Genomic DNA, 16,150 nt, shown 5'->3' with positions numbered 1-16,150 from the left:
CCTGGCAGATTCACACCTCAGTCACTTTATAAAATTGAACCATGTGCCAGAACAGGCGGTTTCCCACCAAAGTTTAGGAACCTGGTTCTGAGTTCCTGGGCAGTCTGTATCAAGAACTTTTTCAGTTCCTGGCCACTTTTGTGTGTTACAAAAAGTTTATAGGGTAAACTTAACACCTAATTTCATCAGCAAGGAAACACCACCACCCCAAAACGATGGAGGATGAAGTTGTTAGTTGTTTGCTAGTTATTGGAGGAGTGAGGGGATTGGTGGTGCAGTTTGAAAATACAGGATAAATCACACCCCGTATTAGTTTAGAACAAGACACAGCATTTAATTTTACAATACAGAATGGGTGGCAACACTGCTTAGAGGAGGTCTCAAAGTACCAGCTTGACATGTTTACAGTTCATTAATAAATCTGGCCAACAGATCAATCTCATTTTCCATAGAATAAAAAAAACAATGCAACATAATTCCACTAAACCCCCAGCACCGAAGCATCAGGGGTATTAGACAAAAATCTATCATTTTTTGGTATTGGTCAAAATTTCCATGCTGGTGCATCACTATAAAAAAGACAGGAAAGGTAGAGCACAAGAGAGAAGACTTTTCTCTTCATGCCGCCAGAACTTTCTTCTGGAAACACAACCTTTTACCGGAACCAGGAACTTATATCGTGTTCACAGCACAGAAACTTGGCCTGACTGTAGTTCCACGGAGGCAGTTCCAGAGCCCATTTTTAGTACCTACTCCAGACTAGGTCATTTTCGTTCAAACACAAACTACCGGCAAGGCGCGTACAGTGATAGCGTGCTGATTGATTGACCACAAGCACCAGTGCTCACTTGGAAGTTATGCAGAAGTGCAGAAAAAAAGACATGGCAACTCTTGCCAGAGCTTATTAGCAGGATAATGTTGCATTATTATTATTCTGTGGAAAAAACAGCAGCTCAATGGCATGGCGGTGTAGTTCCATATGAAATTATATTTTTATTTAGCATTAAGGTTCCAGTTCCTGTTATGTCATGTGAAAGAAACACATAAAAAAGTGGCCAAGGGCTATAAAAGTTCCCGGTCGAGAGAGCGCCCCTAAGAGGTCAGGGTCAGACAATATTTTTTTAATGCGTTCCCTCACAATACTTTTGTGTTCCCTCGTAATAGTTCTGCAATCCCACTACACTTGCCCACTTGCTATTTGCCGCAAGAATATGGAGCAACTCGTACAAGTGAAAAGGGTTTTACATATTTGTGAGTCACATTACATTTATGACTTCCCTCCTATTTATTTGTGGATTTTTGTCCAATTCATACCAAGACTGATCTGTAAGGGGAAAAAAAACCCCACAAACATCACGATCCACAAATATGTATTTTTCTTTGTGTTGTGAAAATCATAAACTAGAGAGAATTTTGTACACCTGAAATTGGTTTTGTGCTTTTGTGGATCACTTGTCTATTATGGATCATGTGACGCTCTTTTTATTTGCGGATTTTTCTCGAATTCGTACAGTAGCTGATCTTATCGGGATATGACATGATTTGTATTGGGATGTGAGATTTTTGGTCACATTGCACAGCCCTAGTGCCATGGACAATATGGAGGGGTTTCTAGCTACAAGAGGGATCCAGTTTAGCTAACGGCAATCACCGAGTATATGGATTATATGTTTTTTATTTATGCATGACTGAAATGAAATACTTCATTTCAGGTACTGCCTGGAATACATCGAAAGGTTTTTCGCAGGGAGTCTTTGTAAACAAGGATTATTAGATTTGATGTAAAGTGTTGTTAAAAAAAAAAAAACACTACACTAGGTAGGGGGTGATGCCCAGTAAAATCCTACTGCAGATGCTTTTAAAATGAAACCACAGAGGACTCCTGACCAACAGTAATTTAATATTTCCATAACTAGTTTCAGCAGGGAATCAATTTGATTATTAATTACTGTCTATAGCAATTTACATGTTGCATTATTCAAGCAGGTGGTAATTTTTTAATGGCCTGGACATCAAATTTATGGTTTTAGACTTAATAAAAAGATTCATTAAGCCTTTCAGAAAGTTTATGTCCTTAATGAGGTACCTCATGGGTACTTAATAAAGAACACTAACATGACACGTGTCACTAATCAGTGCAGTCAGCAGTGTAAATAATACAATTCAATGTGATCTGTAGAGAAAACAACAATAATAGCCTTTACCTCTATCTCCAAGTTGTGCGCTTGAACCTTCTGGAGCATGTCCTCTGCTTCCTTCACCCGACGGGTCAGCTGGGGCGAGTACTCGCTGGTGGCTAGCTCACTGTCATATGACTCCAGGATAGCCTTCATTCCATCCCGCTCCTATAGATGGGGAAAAACAAGCCTCACGTGAGAAATGTGCTGGGAGTCATAATGAGCCATACTTGAATTTGAACTAGCAGACCGTGTGCCAGATTAGCTGGGAAGTTACCAACAAAGATGACAAAAACACACAAGAAAAAACATTAACAGGCCAGAATAAATAATGAGTTGACAATTACAAGACTGATAAACAGGCATCCCTTCAGAAAGTCAGCAAATGTGACAGTTATCAGAGGGCCATCAGCATGCACTTCATCTCAGTATGACGATACACGACGAGCTGTGACAGGCGAAGAAATTAAATCCGTCTTCATACAAACACAGTCATCCTCACATCCTTCACATTAATTCAGAGCAGAGCAAAGCAAGCCATTTCCTCTGCTGGAAATTAGCTGGCATGGGGGGGGGGGGGGGCGTCGTCTAGGACTTAAGGCAAATGTTTCTCTACAAACATTTAACATCTCATAGCAAGTATTTTGCGGAAACCGCTAGACATCTAATTATTAAAATTAACAAGTATTACATTAATGTAGTGGATATAGTTAACACTATTTTTATTTATAATAATAATGCATTTTATTTAAAGCACACAAGGACAACACACTTTTCAGAAGCACAATTTGTTCCAATTGTGAAGCTAAAGACTAGCATCTTGAAAAAAAGAAAAAACTTATAATACCAACACACTGAAATGCCACAGCCCCAAAGCATCAGTGACACTAAACACTACAATATTAAAGATGATGGTAAAGTAGTAAAGGAAACTGTATTAAGAGAATTATTCACAAAAATGTGCCTCAAAGTCACCATTCACAAAAATTATCCAAGGGAAAGATACTTATGTTGAATTGCAGCTTCATTTGAAGTGGTATGATGAAGAAAATGCATCATTCCTATTGCAGGCTATTTCTCAAGAGGGAAAAGTGTCCCGAATGACAAAGTGCTTTCATAAAATTGTCATCACATCACAGCCTTCGCAGAGAGATTCCTGCATGACAAAACAGTTCTACTCATGATCACTTTCCTTTTCAATATCTTTATCAGAATCAGAACAAGTCACAAACTAATTATATGCTGACGGTTACTAAATACCACATTTTCTATGTTTATTTTCTGTGAAACCAGTGATTCTGCTAAGCCACCCCTAAACTGGTCAATGATTTTTTCCCAAACCAGAAACATCAAAACCAAACCAACGTCCAGAGTATAAACAATCACCTCTGATTGCAATTTTGTGTTTCTCTGTACGGGTTTAAGTGCAGAAGTTCAATGCACATCAATCTGGATTTACATTTACAAAATCCCAGCTGAAGCCCACAAAAATAAAACAAATCTGGGTACAATTAGGATCAGTCATATTCACTGCACTTTTAAGATAAACCCTTACCATTGCTCAATGTCCCTTTTCTACCCTTGTGGTAGAATTGGGCTGATCATTTCTACGATGCTCACCAGCTTGGATTTTACAAACCAGTCTGATGCATTCTGGTGGTCACGTTTATCACACTCTGCTTATGCAATTCATATCACGAAGAAAATTACCTACATGGAAGACAGAACAATGCCTGGCCAGTCAGGGTCAGACGGTCTGAGATATGTGCTGGTACTGAGATTGCAAGAATACATGAATCTCAAAGCTTGATTGCATAGCATTCTGTGCACTGTGAACTACTATGTCCCCTACAAATGCTCAGGCTGCTACACTGCATGGGCTTTAAGAAAAAGACCGGACACAGTAGGGGAAAATGACACCATGCTGCATATCTATCGCTACTGTAAAGATGCTGCAGGCCAACATGGAGGAGGCACCAGCCGCTTGGGCACTGCACAAGGTCCCTCGCATTAACATGTAAATAGAAAGGTAGTGAAAGGGCCTGACACAAGGGAGCAGCCTCCTAATTACCCATAATCCACTTCCAACCTGCCCGTTCACACACGGCCCAGATGGTTCCCAGCCACTGTCCTGGCCAGACAGGAGCCTGAAACCTTTATCCCACGTAGACTTGTGTCCAGTCATGTTTCCCCATAATGGATGTTTAGGAAAATCCCCAACAACAAACACATGATCACTTGAAAGGTAATAATACTCTGGCACACTATGGGCCCAGAGTGTGCGAAATGGCACATGGGCACCTTCCCTGGGCAGCCTACTCCCTCACCATGCCTTATTCTGTTGTCAGGCAGAGATACTATTCCATTTCTAATGAGAAAAGAATGACTTATGATTCAGCCCTCCCCCTACCCGACCCTGATCAGGATGAGTGGTCAGAAAATGGATGGACAGATAGATGAATATTATAACAACCAGTGTTAAAATACTGCTGCAATATTAAACGTTCTCCTTCCAAAACCTATAGGCAGTTATGAAGTAGGATTTGTCAGATATTACTGTAGGTTTTTGAAACTTAGTTCTTTGCTTTATCAGGGTATTGCTTGAGGTGCATCAATATTCTAATCAAAGTAAAATCTACATGAATAGTCTTCCAAAAACAAACCGCATTTAAAAACTGAAGAAGGTGTGCAAAACCTCTCTCACACATACACATATTAAATATATTTAGAATTTATATTTAGAATTTGGTGATCATTGATCATTGCTGACACACCAGAGAAGAGTGCACAACGAAATGTGTCCTCTGTATTTAACCTATACGTGATATGACATAGCAGGGGGCAGCTAATACAAGAATGGTCTGGATGCAGGAGGAGCCTGAGAGCGCACGTCCTCTGTCAGGCCACATCCCTTCTCAAACCCCAATATGTAATTTCCATTTAAACGACAGAATCTGTCTCAAACCTGAACAATTCCGTTTTACATATGTATGTATTTTACTGTATGTGTTATTATGGAGCCTTGCTGGTCGGGGATTCAAACCAGTGTGTATATATTACATACATTATATGTATTTATATATTTATCTGTTTTTCTTATGTACAGCGAAATGTACCAAAGCAAACAAAGGGACTCCGACTATCAAGAACCTTGCTAATGTAGCCTTGGGCATGGAGACCCACATCAAGGCCAATTTAGGCCCTGGCTACAAACCAGTCACGCACACAGAGAGATGTAGATACCTAATATGATGAACTCTCCCTTTAAGAGTACACCAGCCACCCACCAGCCAACTAAAACGTGGCACAGATACTCCCATCCCGACCACAAAAGCAGCATCGGGGGACAGGAATACCTTTGTGAGCAGCAGGACCCTCTTCTGCAGGCGGCGCACCAGGGCGTCCTGCTGCTCCCGCTTCTTCTGCTCCTCCAGGACCTTGGTGCGCAAATCCGTCACTTCTCCTTGGAGCTGCGCACGGGCCTTCTCCAGGGCACGGGCGCTGAGAGGGAGAGACAGAGCTGCATCAGCTGCCGCATCAAGTGCACTCTATGTCAATGACACCTGACGTGCTGCTGAAGGCAATGAGGAACACAATGAAATTCAAGGTACAAAAAAGGCGGTTTGAAATCAGTGGGGCTGTATTTTGCAACAACAATTCCCAAAATCCATTTCATAGATTAATACCAAAATAAGCAGAAATTTTTATAGCAAATTTAGGAAAGGAAAAAAACGGTGAATACCATCATCAGCACAGCACAACGGCATAACTGTGCATGTGTGCAGTGTCTAAAATTATCCTCCATGTGGAATTTAACTCACCTAGCCAATTGCATTTTCCAAGCAGTTTAAAAACCAACAAATGCTCGTTGAGCCGCATCTTACACTGTTATTCCACACCGACCCATGCAAATCAGTGCTGTCTATTTGCATTCATAGAAAAATAGATCCTGAGAGGAGAGAATAGCCTCCCACTTGACCTTAGAAAGTGAGAATGAAATTACTTACGGCAGGAACACGGTACTCGATCGGACATTAAGAAAGGAGGGGCGTGAGAAGCCAGGGAGCGCAATAATCAGGACCTGAGACCCCTTAGCCTTTCAGCACTTTCACTTTTACCAGGGACAACTGCAGTTAGCCAAAAGCAGACCCACCAGGTCAGACAGAATCAGCTCGATTCCCACCCATCCGTATATTAAAGTAATATAAGCTGAAATCCATGCTGAGAAAATGAGCAGTACTAAAGTAACTTGACAAAAAGCATGCAATGTGGAAAAAGGTAAAAAGTAGCACAAAGTGCTCTTTTTGTACAATTCGGTACCATCTGAAGAAAATCAAAATAAACACAATGCTATAAGTGGTCTGACATTTTAAGGAAACATACCTTCACAGAAAATTAAGTTTTCTGCTACAGAAGTTTTGGCAGTTTTCTCTTTCCAAATTTCCTTTACATTATCCTTACAATGTTGTATTGAACAGAATTTCCCCATAGCATCCAAAATTCACATCCACAGGCAATTTCCATTAATACACTTTTTCTTATGTGTTCTGTGCTGTTTTCTACATCTACACCGGCAAACACTGTCACAAGCCAAAATGCCCCTAGGTTTATGGCTAAACATACATAAAAATAATAAAAGCTTTGTATTACTCATTCCTGATAATCAGTACTTAAACCACTGTTGAAATGGTCAACCTTCAAAATTAAGTGCAAAAAGGAAATGAATTTCAGCATTACCATATTGCCAGAGAGTGATTATATATACATATCTGAGGTAAACATCCATGCCAGATTTTCCAGAGCATCCAATCAAGTGGGCTTTCTTGTCATTCCAAGCATACACAGGTATAGCATGGCACAAAGTAACACTCACTAAAGCCGCAGTGCAACATACAAAGTTTGTCAGTTTGGCTTTTTCATTATTATACATGGTTGCATTACAGCCTTACAAAGTGGGGAGCGTAAGGATTCCTATCAGGCTGAATGTTCAGCTCAGGCAGATACTGACGGCTGACCACTGTGCTGAGGCAGGAGGGGCCGAGGGAGGGGAAGGGATACACGTGGCTGACAAACGGATCCACCATAATTAATCTGGAGTTATTCATGTCATTTTGTTGTACACAGTATACAACGGTCAATGGAAATATGCAGGGATATACTAATTAGCAGTTTTACACAATTTCTGCATACTCATTATTTTCATACATGAGCAGGTGTTGAAACAGATAAGGGACCCTGGAATAAGTCTAAATTTTTAAGTGTAATTGCAATTGGGGGGGTGGGGGGGCTGCTGAGACTTTAATCTAGAATGACATGGATTTGCAACAAGGAGTTTCTGGTTGGGATAATGAGCTCATTGCTTGTTTAGGAAAATAGTGTCACTGGAAAAGTAGCTGCCATTCTCACCTATCAGACAGAGAAGGGGATGGTGAGTTCGCTCTTATCAGCACTATCACAACATGCTATTATTTATTTATTTTTTTGATACTTTAATGATCCCCTGTAGGGAAATTCTCTTTACGCCTCCCTCAACTTGCTCTTTGTGGAGTAAGTTGACCGCGAAGGGCTGCCACCCGTAGCTGGGGGTTAAGGGTCTTGCTCAAGGACCCGCAGACGTGCTGAACCTGCGACCTTCTGATTACAAGGACACAGGCTTAGCCCACTGAGCCACACGCCGCATGATATTAAGATCATGACAACTTCCAAATTATGGCAAACAGCATGTGTGGCCAGCACCTCCTGCCTGCTGAAGTAACTTGAGGATTATCCATTCAAATGAACATGTAAGACTGGAAACATACATTCTTTGCATCATAGGCTAACACCAAATAAGAGAGGCTCAATCGGGGTCATGCAAGCAGTGACAGAGCTTCTCTAAATGCAGGAGACATCAGCTCCTTACTGTCATATGTTCTCTGTGATAGACGGGGCAGTGATAAAACTGTAAAGGAAAACCAGAGAGCAGTATGAGAAAGGCAAGGGTGGGCACATAATTAAATCATCCGCAGTAGCCTGATTATCCCAGGAGTCAAATAGTCAGCTACAGATGATCAGGTCAGTCAGAGCCGGACTACTGTTGTGGTACCTCACACAGGGTGGGCACAACAGGGCAGAACCGCAGAAGGAGCAAAGCATGTTCTGAGAAAAAGTTAGCAGGAAGCAGCACGTCAGGTGCAAAGCAGGATGCAGGAAGCAGCACGTCAGGTGCAAAGCAGGATGCAGGAAGCAGCACGTCAGGTGCAAAGCAGGATGCAGGAAGCAGCACGTCAGGTGCAAAGCAGGATGCAGGAAGCAGCATCCCGGCACCAGTGATTAACTACCAGTCGGGTCGGCAGCTCGGCTTAGATGCATGATGTGGTTCTTCGTTAATTGAGCTCCGCGACCCAGTGAACCACACTCGCTCCCATCCTGACCTTGTTCTCCATTACAGACAAAGCTATTAAATGACCATCAAATTTAATTTGCTGCACACAAGGTGTCTCAGACCTGTTGAAGTCCCTCAGAAATGCAGAAAGTTTTTTCCACTGTTCATGTTAGTAACCTGTATAAAATTCGGTGAATCCTAATGTGTATTAAATTCTAATCATGCACAGAAATGAATTTACTGAAATACTGAAACCAATTTTTTTTTCCCTTCAGCTGAATACCAAAACCAAAATGAACTTTGGGTAATTACTTGATCATTTATGTATCAGTATGTTCCAATTAATATATTGGATTTATTTTGCGTTTGAGCTTATCAATTAAAAAAAAATTATAAATGCAGCAAGATGGAGAAAAGCAGGTTTTATGTCTTTTAAACAGTGCATGCCATTATACAGACCAGGGCTATTCAAATCATGGTCCACAAGGTCTGAGCATTGCTGATTTAACAACCTTCCTTCAGGTGTGAAGCCTCAGGACGGACTGACTGACTGGATTTGGAATTGAGGAAGTGCCCTGATACTCTTTTCAAATGTCAAATAAAAAAAACGAATGAACATCAGCCTCCTTTAGCTGCCAGGCAATACACAAAACAGCATATGCAGCCGTTTTGTTTCACTGTGCTGTTAGCGTTAATAACAGCAGCAAATCTAGCACCCTAAACCAAAACGGCTCAATGTTCCTAATAATGGCTGCACTGTCTACTCAATCATAAAGCTGAAAAGTTTATAAAATACAGACTTTTGCATAAATAGATATAATCTATAGGCTATAAACAGATTTGTTTTCAAAGTAGTGTTCAGAGTGATTTTTAGGTATTTATTTCAGGGTAATTGTGTGTATTGTACCTTATGTTGAATGAGGGACATTGTTGATTAATCAAGATGTATTATTTTGAAAGAATGTCATTCAGTCCCATTGTATTCAAGAGAAGACTGACATTTCTATAGCCAATATCTCCAAAAGTAGGCAGCTAGCAGCAGAACAACCTATATGGATAGATACTACTAAAGCCACTCTAAAATACGTCTTTTCCAGTTTTGGGCTGAACTACCCCTTTGAGTATTACATAAAACCCACTGCAATAAACAAAGAAAAACAAATACACATAGCCAGTACTAGCAGTCCATACAAGTCTTTGCTGGCTTTTCTGAAGCCCCCCCCCCCCCCCCCACACACACACACACACACACACACACACACGACACACAGACACACATTGCATTTTATACAGGCGCCTTTAGTTAAAATGAGTACATTTGCCAACTGGAATTCAGTTGTTTATCCCGGCAGCAGATAAGGAAAAAGTGCAAGTAACTGTATAATGTGAACACAATTTTGTTTATGAGTCTTACAGCTTTTTTGGGGGGGTGACAGCACGTCTGCAGCCGCGAGGATTACCGACTCTCCCATTGTTTTCTTGATGGACAAACGTTACAGCAACACGATGGCCCATTAACAAAGAGAAAAGGTATCAAGAAATGCTGGTGGCTCTTGTATTTACCATCACAATTTTGGTCAGTAATTTCGGCCTTCAAAAAGTGTTTCAGCCAAAACCAAAAATAAAATTTTTAGCTTTTTCCACCAAATATTTTTGGTTGCCAAATAAAAATTGTATAACACAATTAAATCTGGTTAGCACAGCGCTCCACACGCTGCCGTTTTGGATCCAATAAGCACTTAAGTAGCAGTGAAGAAAGGGACAACTCAGCAGCCAATACATCATTTGAAAGAAGAGACACTGGATAAACAAGGAAAAAAGACTTTGGTGGTAAAGTATGGCGATACGTTTTACAGTTTAAAGTCCAGCCATCCATCCATTTTCCGAACTGCTTATCCTACTGGGTCGCGGGGGGTACGGAGCCTATCCCGGAAGCAATGGGCACGAGGCAGGAAACAACCCAGGATGGGGGGCCAGCTCATCGCAGGGCGCACTCACACACCATTCACTCTCACACGCACACCTACGGCTCCAATTAGCATCATCATATTTTTGGACTGTGGGGGGAAACCGGAGTACCCGGAGGAAACCCCACGACGACATGGGGAGAACATGCAAACTCCGCACACATGTGACCCAGGCGGAGACTCGAACCCGGGTCCCAGAGGTGTGCTAACCACTGCACCACCATGCCGCCCTAGTTTAAAGTCTGACACGTTTATTAAACACAAGGATACGCCGGATTTATACTGATTACTAATATTTGGGCACAACAATACGCCTCATTAATATTTTAGGAGTACTACTAATCTGTTACATTTTTGGCACAAGTCAACATCCATATAGAACAGAAAATCCAGCATCCGGAAAAATATTTACGCCCATCATCTAAAGCCCTGGTGATTATTGCACATACGCCATATAATCATGATATCATCATGCAACCATACAAAAGAAACATCCATTCAATATTACATCATTCACCATCTTTTTTTGGATATTTTGTCAATCTTACTGATGATAGAAATGCACCGTTATCAAGACCAAAATAGTAGTAAGGTAGTTATATTGTTACTATTGACAAGCTTATTTCTAGGTTATTTGGCCAAGTCAATTAAAAGGCAAACAGTTCCTGCAGCACGTCAAATCAGATAGTGGGGATCAGTTCCTGACCTCAGGACTAAGGCTGCTATTCAAAGTTATGGTTTTCCTCTCCAAAACAATAATTCTGCTGAACTGACATCTACATCCGATTCTCCCTCAATGGAAAAAATACCACCGAACTTCAGCTAATGCAGGAGAATGCTACCAACTCACCAAATCGATAAAACAATTAACAGATAAGAAAAGCATCACAAACAAGCAAGAACATTTGCAACAGGGCGGAAGAGCTACAATCCTGCAGGGCCGAGACCGGGCACCTTGGGTTAAACGGGACGCTGACCCACTTGATGCACTTCCTTTGGCATCTCAATAATGAGAGTAGGAAAAATACGCTGACTCGGCCTTCCAGTGCTGTAACTGAGTAGCTCTAAAGCAGAAATGAAAACTCATCTCATGATCTACCAAAAAGGATGAGTTCCCTCTGATAAAGCTTTCCTCTCAGTAAACACCATGGATCCTCATTTCGATTCATTGCGAATTTCCACCATAGGATCTAATAGCATTTACATTCTGTGTTGAATCTAAATATTTCCTATTGCTCATACAGCTGATGTGAAAACACTTATATAAGGCAACTTTATTAGCTGCCAAAGTCTAGCATTTCTTTCATTGTTATGACAAAAAAAAAAAAACATTTCCACAAATCCTGTTTACATCAGGCATCCCCTTGCTATTGTGCAATTCTGGTACTAAGATTGATTCAGCACATTCCTTTATTCATTGCATTTCCTGTGAATATAATTCACTAGATACAAATATGGGCAATCAAAATAGGAGAAAAGTGATGAAACTTCCTACTACTGTTTCGAGGCAGAAACTATTGAGACAGTGTGATATAAGATTATATTGGAGTTTACTGTTAAGAGAGACATGTGCAAATGAGGAGAAGATTATGAAGATTTGCCTCCAAAGACTTTCTCTAGGCAAATTATGGCTGATATTTTGCTTCATCATCAATACTGGGAGACCAAATGCTTATTCAGGGCATCATACGGTCATAAGGATCTCCATTAAAATCATCAGCATTCATGTAGGCAGAGATCCAAGTCTGGTCTTTATTAACGGCTAGACTAAGTGCCTAACAGAGTTTGGAGGCTCCGAGAAACACTCAGGGAATTAATAAATGGTTTGCTCTCTAATTAGAGACGCTAGGGACTTCAAAACATTTACAAGAACATTGTAAAGCAGTGGAAGAGAATTATAAGTTTCATGATATAAATAAAATGGCAATTCCACTTACCAACTTTTTGGCTTGGATACAGGCTGCTGTATCAGTCACCTCAAGTAATTCTAGAAGTTCCCACAAACGCACCTTGTGTAAAATCGGACGCGCGCAGCTCAACATGGGGGCCAACAGACACTGACTAGCTAAACACTAAAACCTCCACACTCATTCCCAGGTGAGCATGGAGTTTGCATGTCCTCCCCATGTTTGCATGGGTTTACCCTGAGTGATCATTTCATCACAGACTAGAAAAAACAAGTGTCTCGTGCCCAGTGATGGACTGGCATCCCGTCCAGGGTGTCCCCTGTCTCGTGCCCTGTACTGGATAAGCAGTATAGAAAATGGATGAAACTTTGCACTGTGTATTTTCACTGGTGCCCACCCACCATATAAAGGATTTTTTTTTTGAGTGAACAAGGGATTCCTAAGTGCCCTTAGTGCCAACCAGCTGCCCCACCTGGGATACGCTGCTGCCCCACAACTAGTATAACCCATTTCCTCCTTTAACAGTTTACAGAAAGACAAAGCTTTGATAAGACAAGCTGCCGTAAAGAATGGATAGCCGGATGAGTGGACAAACTGATGTTTCCAGTTGCTCAGTTTACAATTTAAAAAAAAAAAAAAAAGTAAAGAGAAATGCTATAAACAAAATCCTCTTAAAGGGCCTGCCCAACATCTGACAGAGCACCTCCGCTGTGCACTGCATCATAATATGACTGCTTTATATTTTTAATTTACAGCATCATTTGCAAAGTCAACCCTTATCCATGGCCTTAGCTGAAGCAAAAAATTAAAGGTACACATGGCTGCTCCCTGCAGCCTGAGTAAGGGATTGTCATGTCGGGTGGGAGTGGGACAGCATGCAACAGAGGGAAGGTAGATTAGAAATGTAGCAGTGGCTGATGGCCGACAGCTTCCTCCTCCAAAGCAGTCAAATGAATGGAAATGCATTTGACTAACATAAAACCTGCAGATCTGCCCATCAAAATGAAACCATTTCAGAGACAATCCCATAATGCCCAGCTAAAACAACCCCAACTTCAACTGAAATCCAGTAATGGGAGGGCACAACAAAAAGCTTTTAACACACATATTACTATATTGCTATTTTGCCCAATAGCACAAGAAGGACTAAGACGCAATAAGGAAACATTTTCTACATCAAGAAAAATGATTGCATTGCGTTCAGTGCAGGACGTGTTACGTCATGAACACATGAAACGTCTTTGGCCTCAAGATTCACAATCGATTATTCTCTCAATGTTAATGTTACATTACAAACCCATCGTACCTGATTTTACATCCCCCAAAGGATCCATCTACTACACAAAACCCTTGTGAACAGCATATCCTGCCCAGTGGTACACACCAAGTGCTGCTCCTAATTGAAATGACTCAAACAGAAAGCACATACACAAATCAAAACCAAAAGGTTAAGGCTGAATTTGTTGTAGGAATGCTAACAACATAGTTTCATCATCATATACAAACTAAAGGACACACTCTTGAAAGGCACTTCCAAACAGATTTCAAATCACCCACGATCTTCTATTTACACTTTATTTAGCATATGCTTTTATCCAAAATGACATACAATGGAGAAAGCAGGGTCAGCCAGGCCATGGAGCAATTGGGGGTTAAGGGCCTTGCTCAGGGGCCCAAGGTTTAAGTCTCATGACTGACCATGGGATTTAAACAGACAACCTTCTGCTCAGAGCACAGAATCCACACCCGCACAATCACAAACTGCCCCCTATTTCTCACCTGAGAATTTAAACAGCTCTTCTCCACTTCATACATCAAGGCACAGCACTGTGATCGATGCTCCCCTTCATGCCAAAAGCCCCCGTCCACGTTCTCATTTCCACTCGGGCACTTCCTGGGACGGCCGCAGAAGGCCCCCGCAAACAGGCCAATGCGTTAACATCCTAATCTATCTAGGTTAATGTCTCCGAGCCCAGGTGGAAAGAAGCCAGTTCCTTAGTGCCCCTTCGGCAGGGCAGATGGGAGCTCGCTGGGCCTTCGGTAATGACAGCCACCAAGGGCTGCGGGCACTCTCCATCTCCCACAGCCAAGCCCACGCTAGGGATGAGCTAGAATTCATCAGTAGCAGGTCAGGAGCGGGAACGATCCAGAAGAAGGGTGGGGGAACATTCATCATAGTTTGCGTATGCATTCTCTCCTCCACGGTTTCTTGGAAATGTTATTTCACATATGTGCCAGACAGAGGAGACGGGAAAAAATGATTTATTTAGAGAACCCAAAAAAAATAAATAAATAAAAAATCTGTCCACCCTCTTCCACTAAACCTCAGCAAACAATCACCTCCTGACAGCTGCCCCACAATAACACGAAACATAGTGCCAGACTCAGGCCACCGTCAGTCCCTTGCATATGACCCTGCACTGTGACCCCCAAGCTCCCTCACCTGTATGTGCGTCTGTCACTCACAAAGAGCACGACAAGATAGGCGAGAAGACAATTTCCTCACAGGAATTTATATAACGTGAGCACTGCCCAAGCATTTACGTTCAGAAATGCAGTTGGGTAAAGAGTCGAACACTTGTACACTTTGTAAGACCAAGCACCCACTCCTGCACTTAATGAGACGTACATATGATCCAATTTGAACATGCTTATGATTCTCCTTCAGGTCAGTGAAGCGATGCCATTATCCAATTGAGAAAATAAGACTGAGGACCCCGGGAGCCGCGGAAATTGAATCACGCTGATTATAATGGATGGAAACAAACTAACAGTGGTAATGAGTAACTGATAGAACCTGGGGCCACGGCCTGATCTTGCGCGAGGGCTGGATCTGCCGACAAACATCAGATTGCCACATGGCAGGGGCTTCTCAACAGGAGAGATAGCATACAAAGCACGGGCACTGAAAAATGAAATTAAAATGAAGACAATTACCCAGCACAACAAAGTAATTGGGGGGCATTCGGGAGCTATTTAATACAATGATAGACCAATTAGCAGAGAAACTAATAGATGATTCAAGGTAGGAAACATTCAGGCGAAGCAGATCATGGCAAATAAAAATGATAGATTGTGATGGAGGCGATGATCACCGAGTTGCCCGTGGCAAATCTCACCTTTCATTAACATTTGTGATGAGAACTAAGAGCCTTTATCGGAGCTGCTTCCCTTCTCACCTGGAGCAGATTGACAGTTCTGAAAGCACACAAGGAGGCAGGAGTCCTCAGGCTTCCCATTAGAGCAGTGGGGCAGGAGAACTCAAAGCTGCCCACGTCCATTAACTGCTACAGTACCTCATGTTCATGGTGTTTGTACAAGGGCAAAATACATCACTGTTGTACAGCTAAGAGGCAGCCTCAGAACAACTAATATGCAAACAAAATGTATCACAACTGCATTAAACAGCACAGAACGGTGAAGCTCTGAAAGATAAAGCAGTCCAGTAACACACAGACACCACATCCCATACTTATAGTTAGTACGAGCCATGTACACATACCAGAGTTCCTTGATTCCGGTCCTGGAGGGCCACAATGCAACATCATTTTGCATTTCTCTTACATTTGCATTTCTTAACATCTTAAATCAGCTAAGTACCCAGTTTAGTAGCTGGGTTTCATCAGGCAATTCTGCAAACTGATGGATTCAGGCCGGATTTGGGGAACCCTGCTGTATACCGATGCTGAGGAGTGCAACCCTGACGGACCTAGCTGAAGCAGCCTGCAGTCAACA

At 41.8% G+C, this 16,150-nt stretch overlaps 1 protein-coding gene and 1 long non-coding RNA gene across 4 annotated transcripts in view; one reads left to right on the top strand and one right to left on the bottom strand.

Annotated features, from left to right (window-relative positions):
• LOC125742421 (uncharacterized) overlaps positions 1 to 16,150 on the top strand; it is a 59,124-nt gene that overhangs the window by 9,550 nt on the left and 33,424 nt on the right. The gene's annotated exons all lie outside the window — the stretch shown is intronic.
• The window catches only part of mad1l1 (mitotic arrest deficient 1 like 1), a 135,936-nt gene that overhangs the window by 94,703 nt on the left and 25,083 nt on the right, over positions 1 to 16,150 (bottom strand). For all 3 annotated transcript variants that reach the window (XM_049014360.1, XM_049014361.1, XM_049014362.1), the window contains exons 11-12: positions 5,534 to 5,678; positions 2,205 to 2,345 (exon numbers count right to left, since the gene is read on the bottom strand). In XM_049014360.1, the coding sequence (XP_048870317.1) occupies positions 2,205 to 2,345; positions 5,534 to 5,678 (286 nt within the window). The remainder of the gene's footprint in view (positions 1 to 2,204; positions 2,346 to 5,533; positions 5,679 to 16,150) is intronic.

Source organism: Brienomyrus brachyistius, chromosome 5 (assembly GCF_023856365.1).
Source record: "Brienomyrus brachyistius isolate T26 chromosome 5, BBRACH_0.4, whole genome shotgun sequence".
Classification (NCBI taxonomy): Eukaryota; Metazoa; Chordata; class Actinopteri; order Osteoglossiformes; family Mormyridae; genus Brienomyrus; species Brienomyrus brachyistius.
The sequence above is the reverse complement of the archived record's forward strand: the minus strand, read 5'-3'. Positions and strand labels throughout refer to the sequence as shown.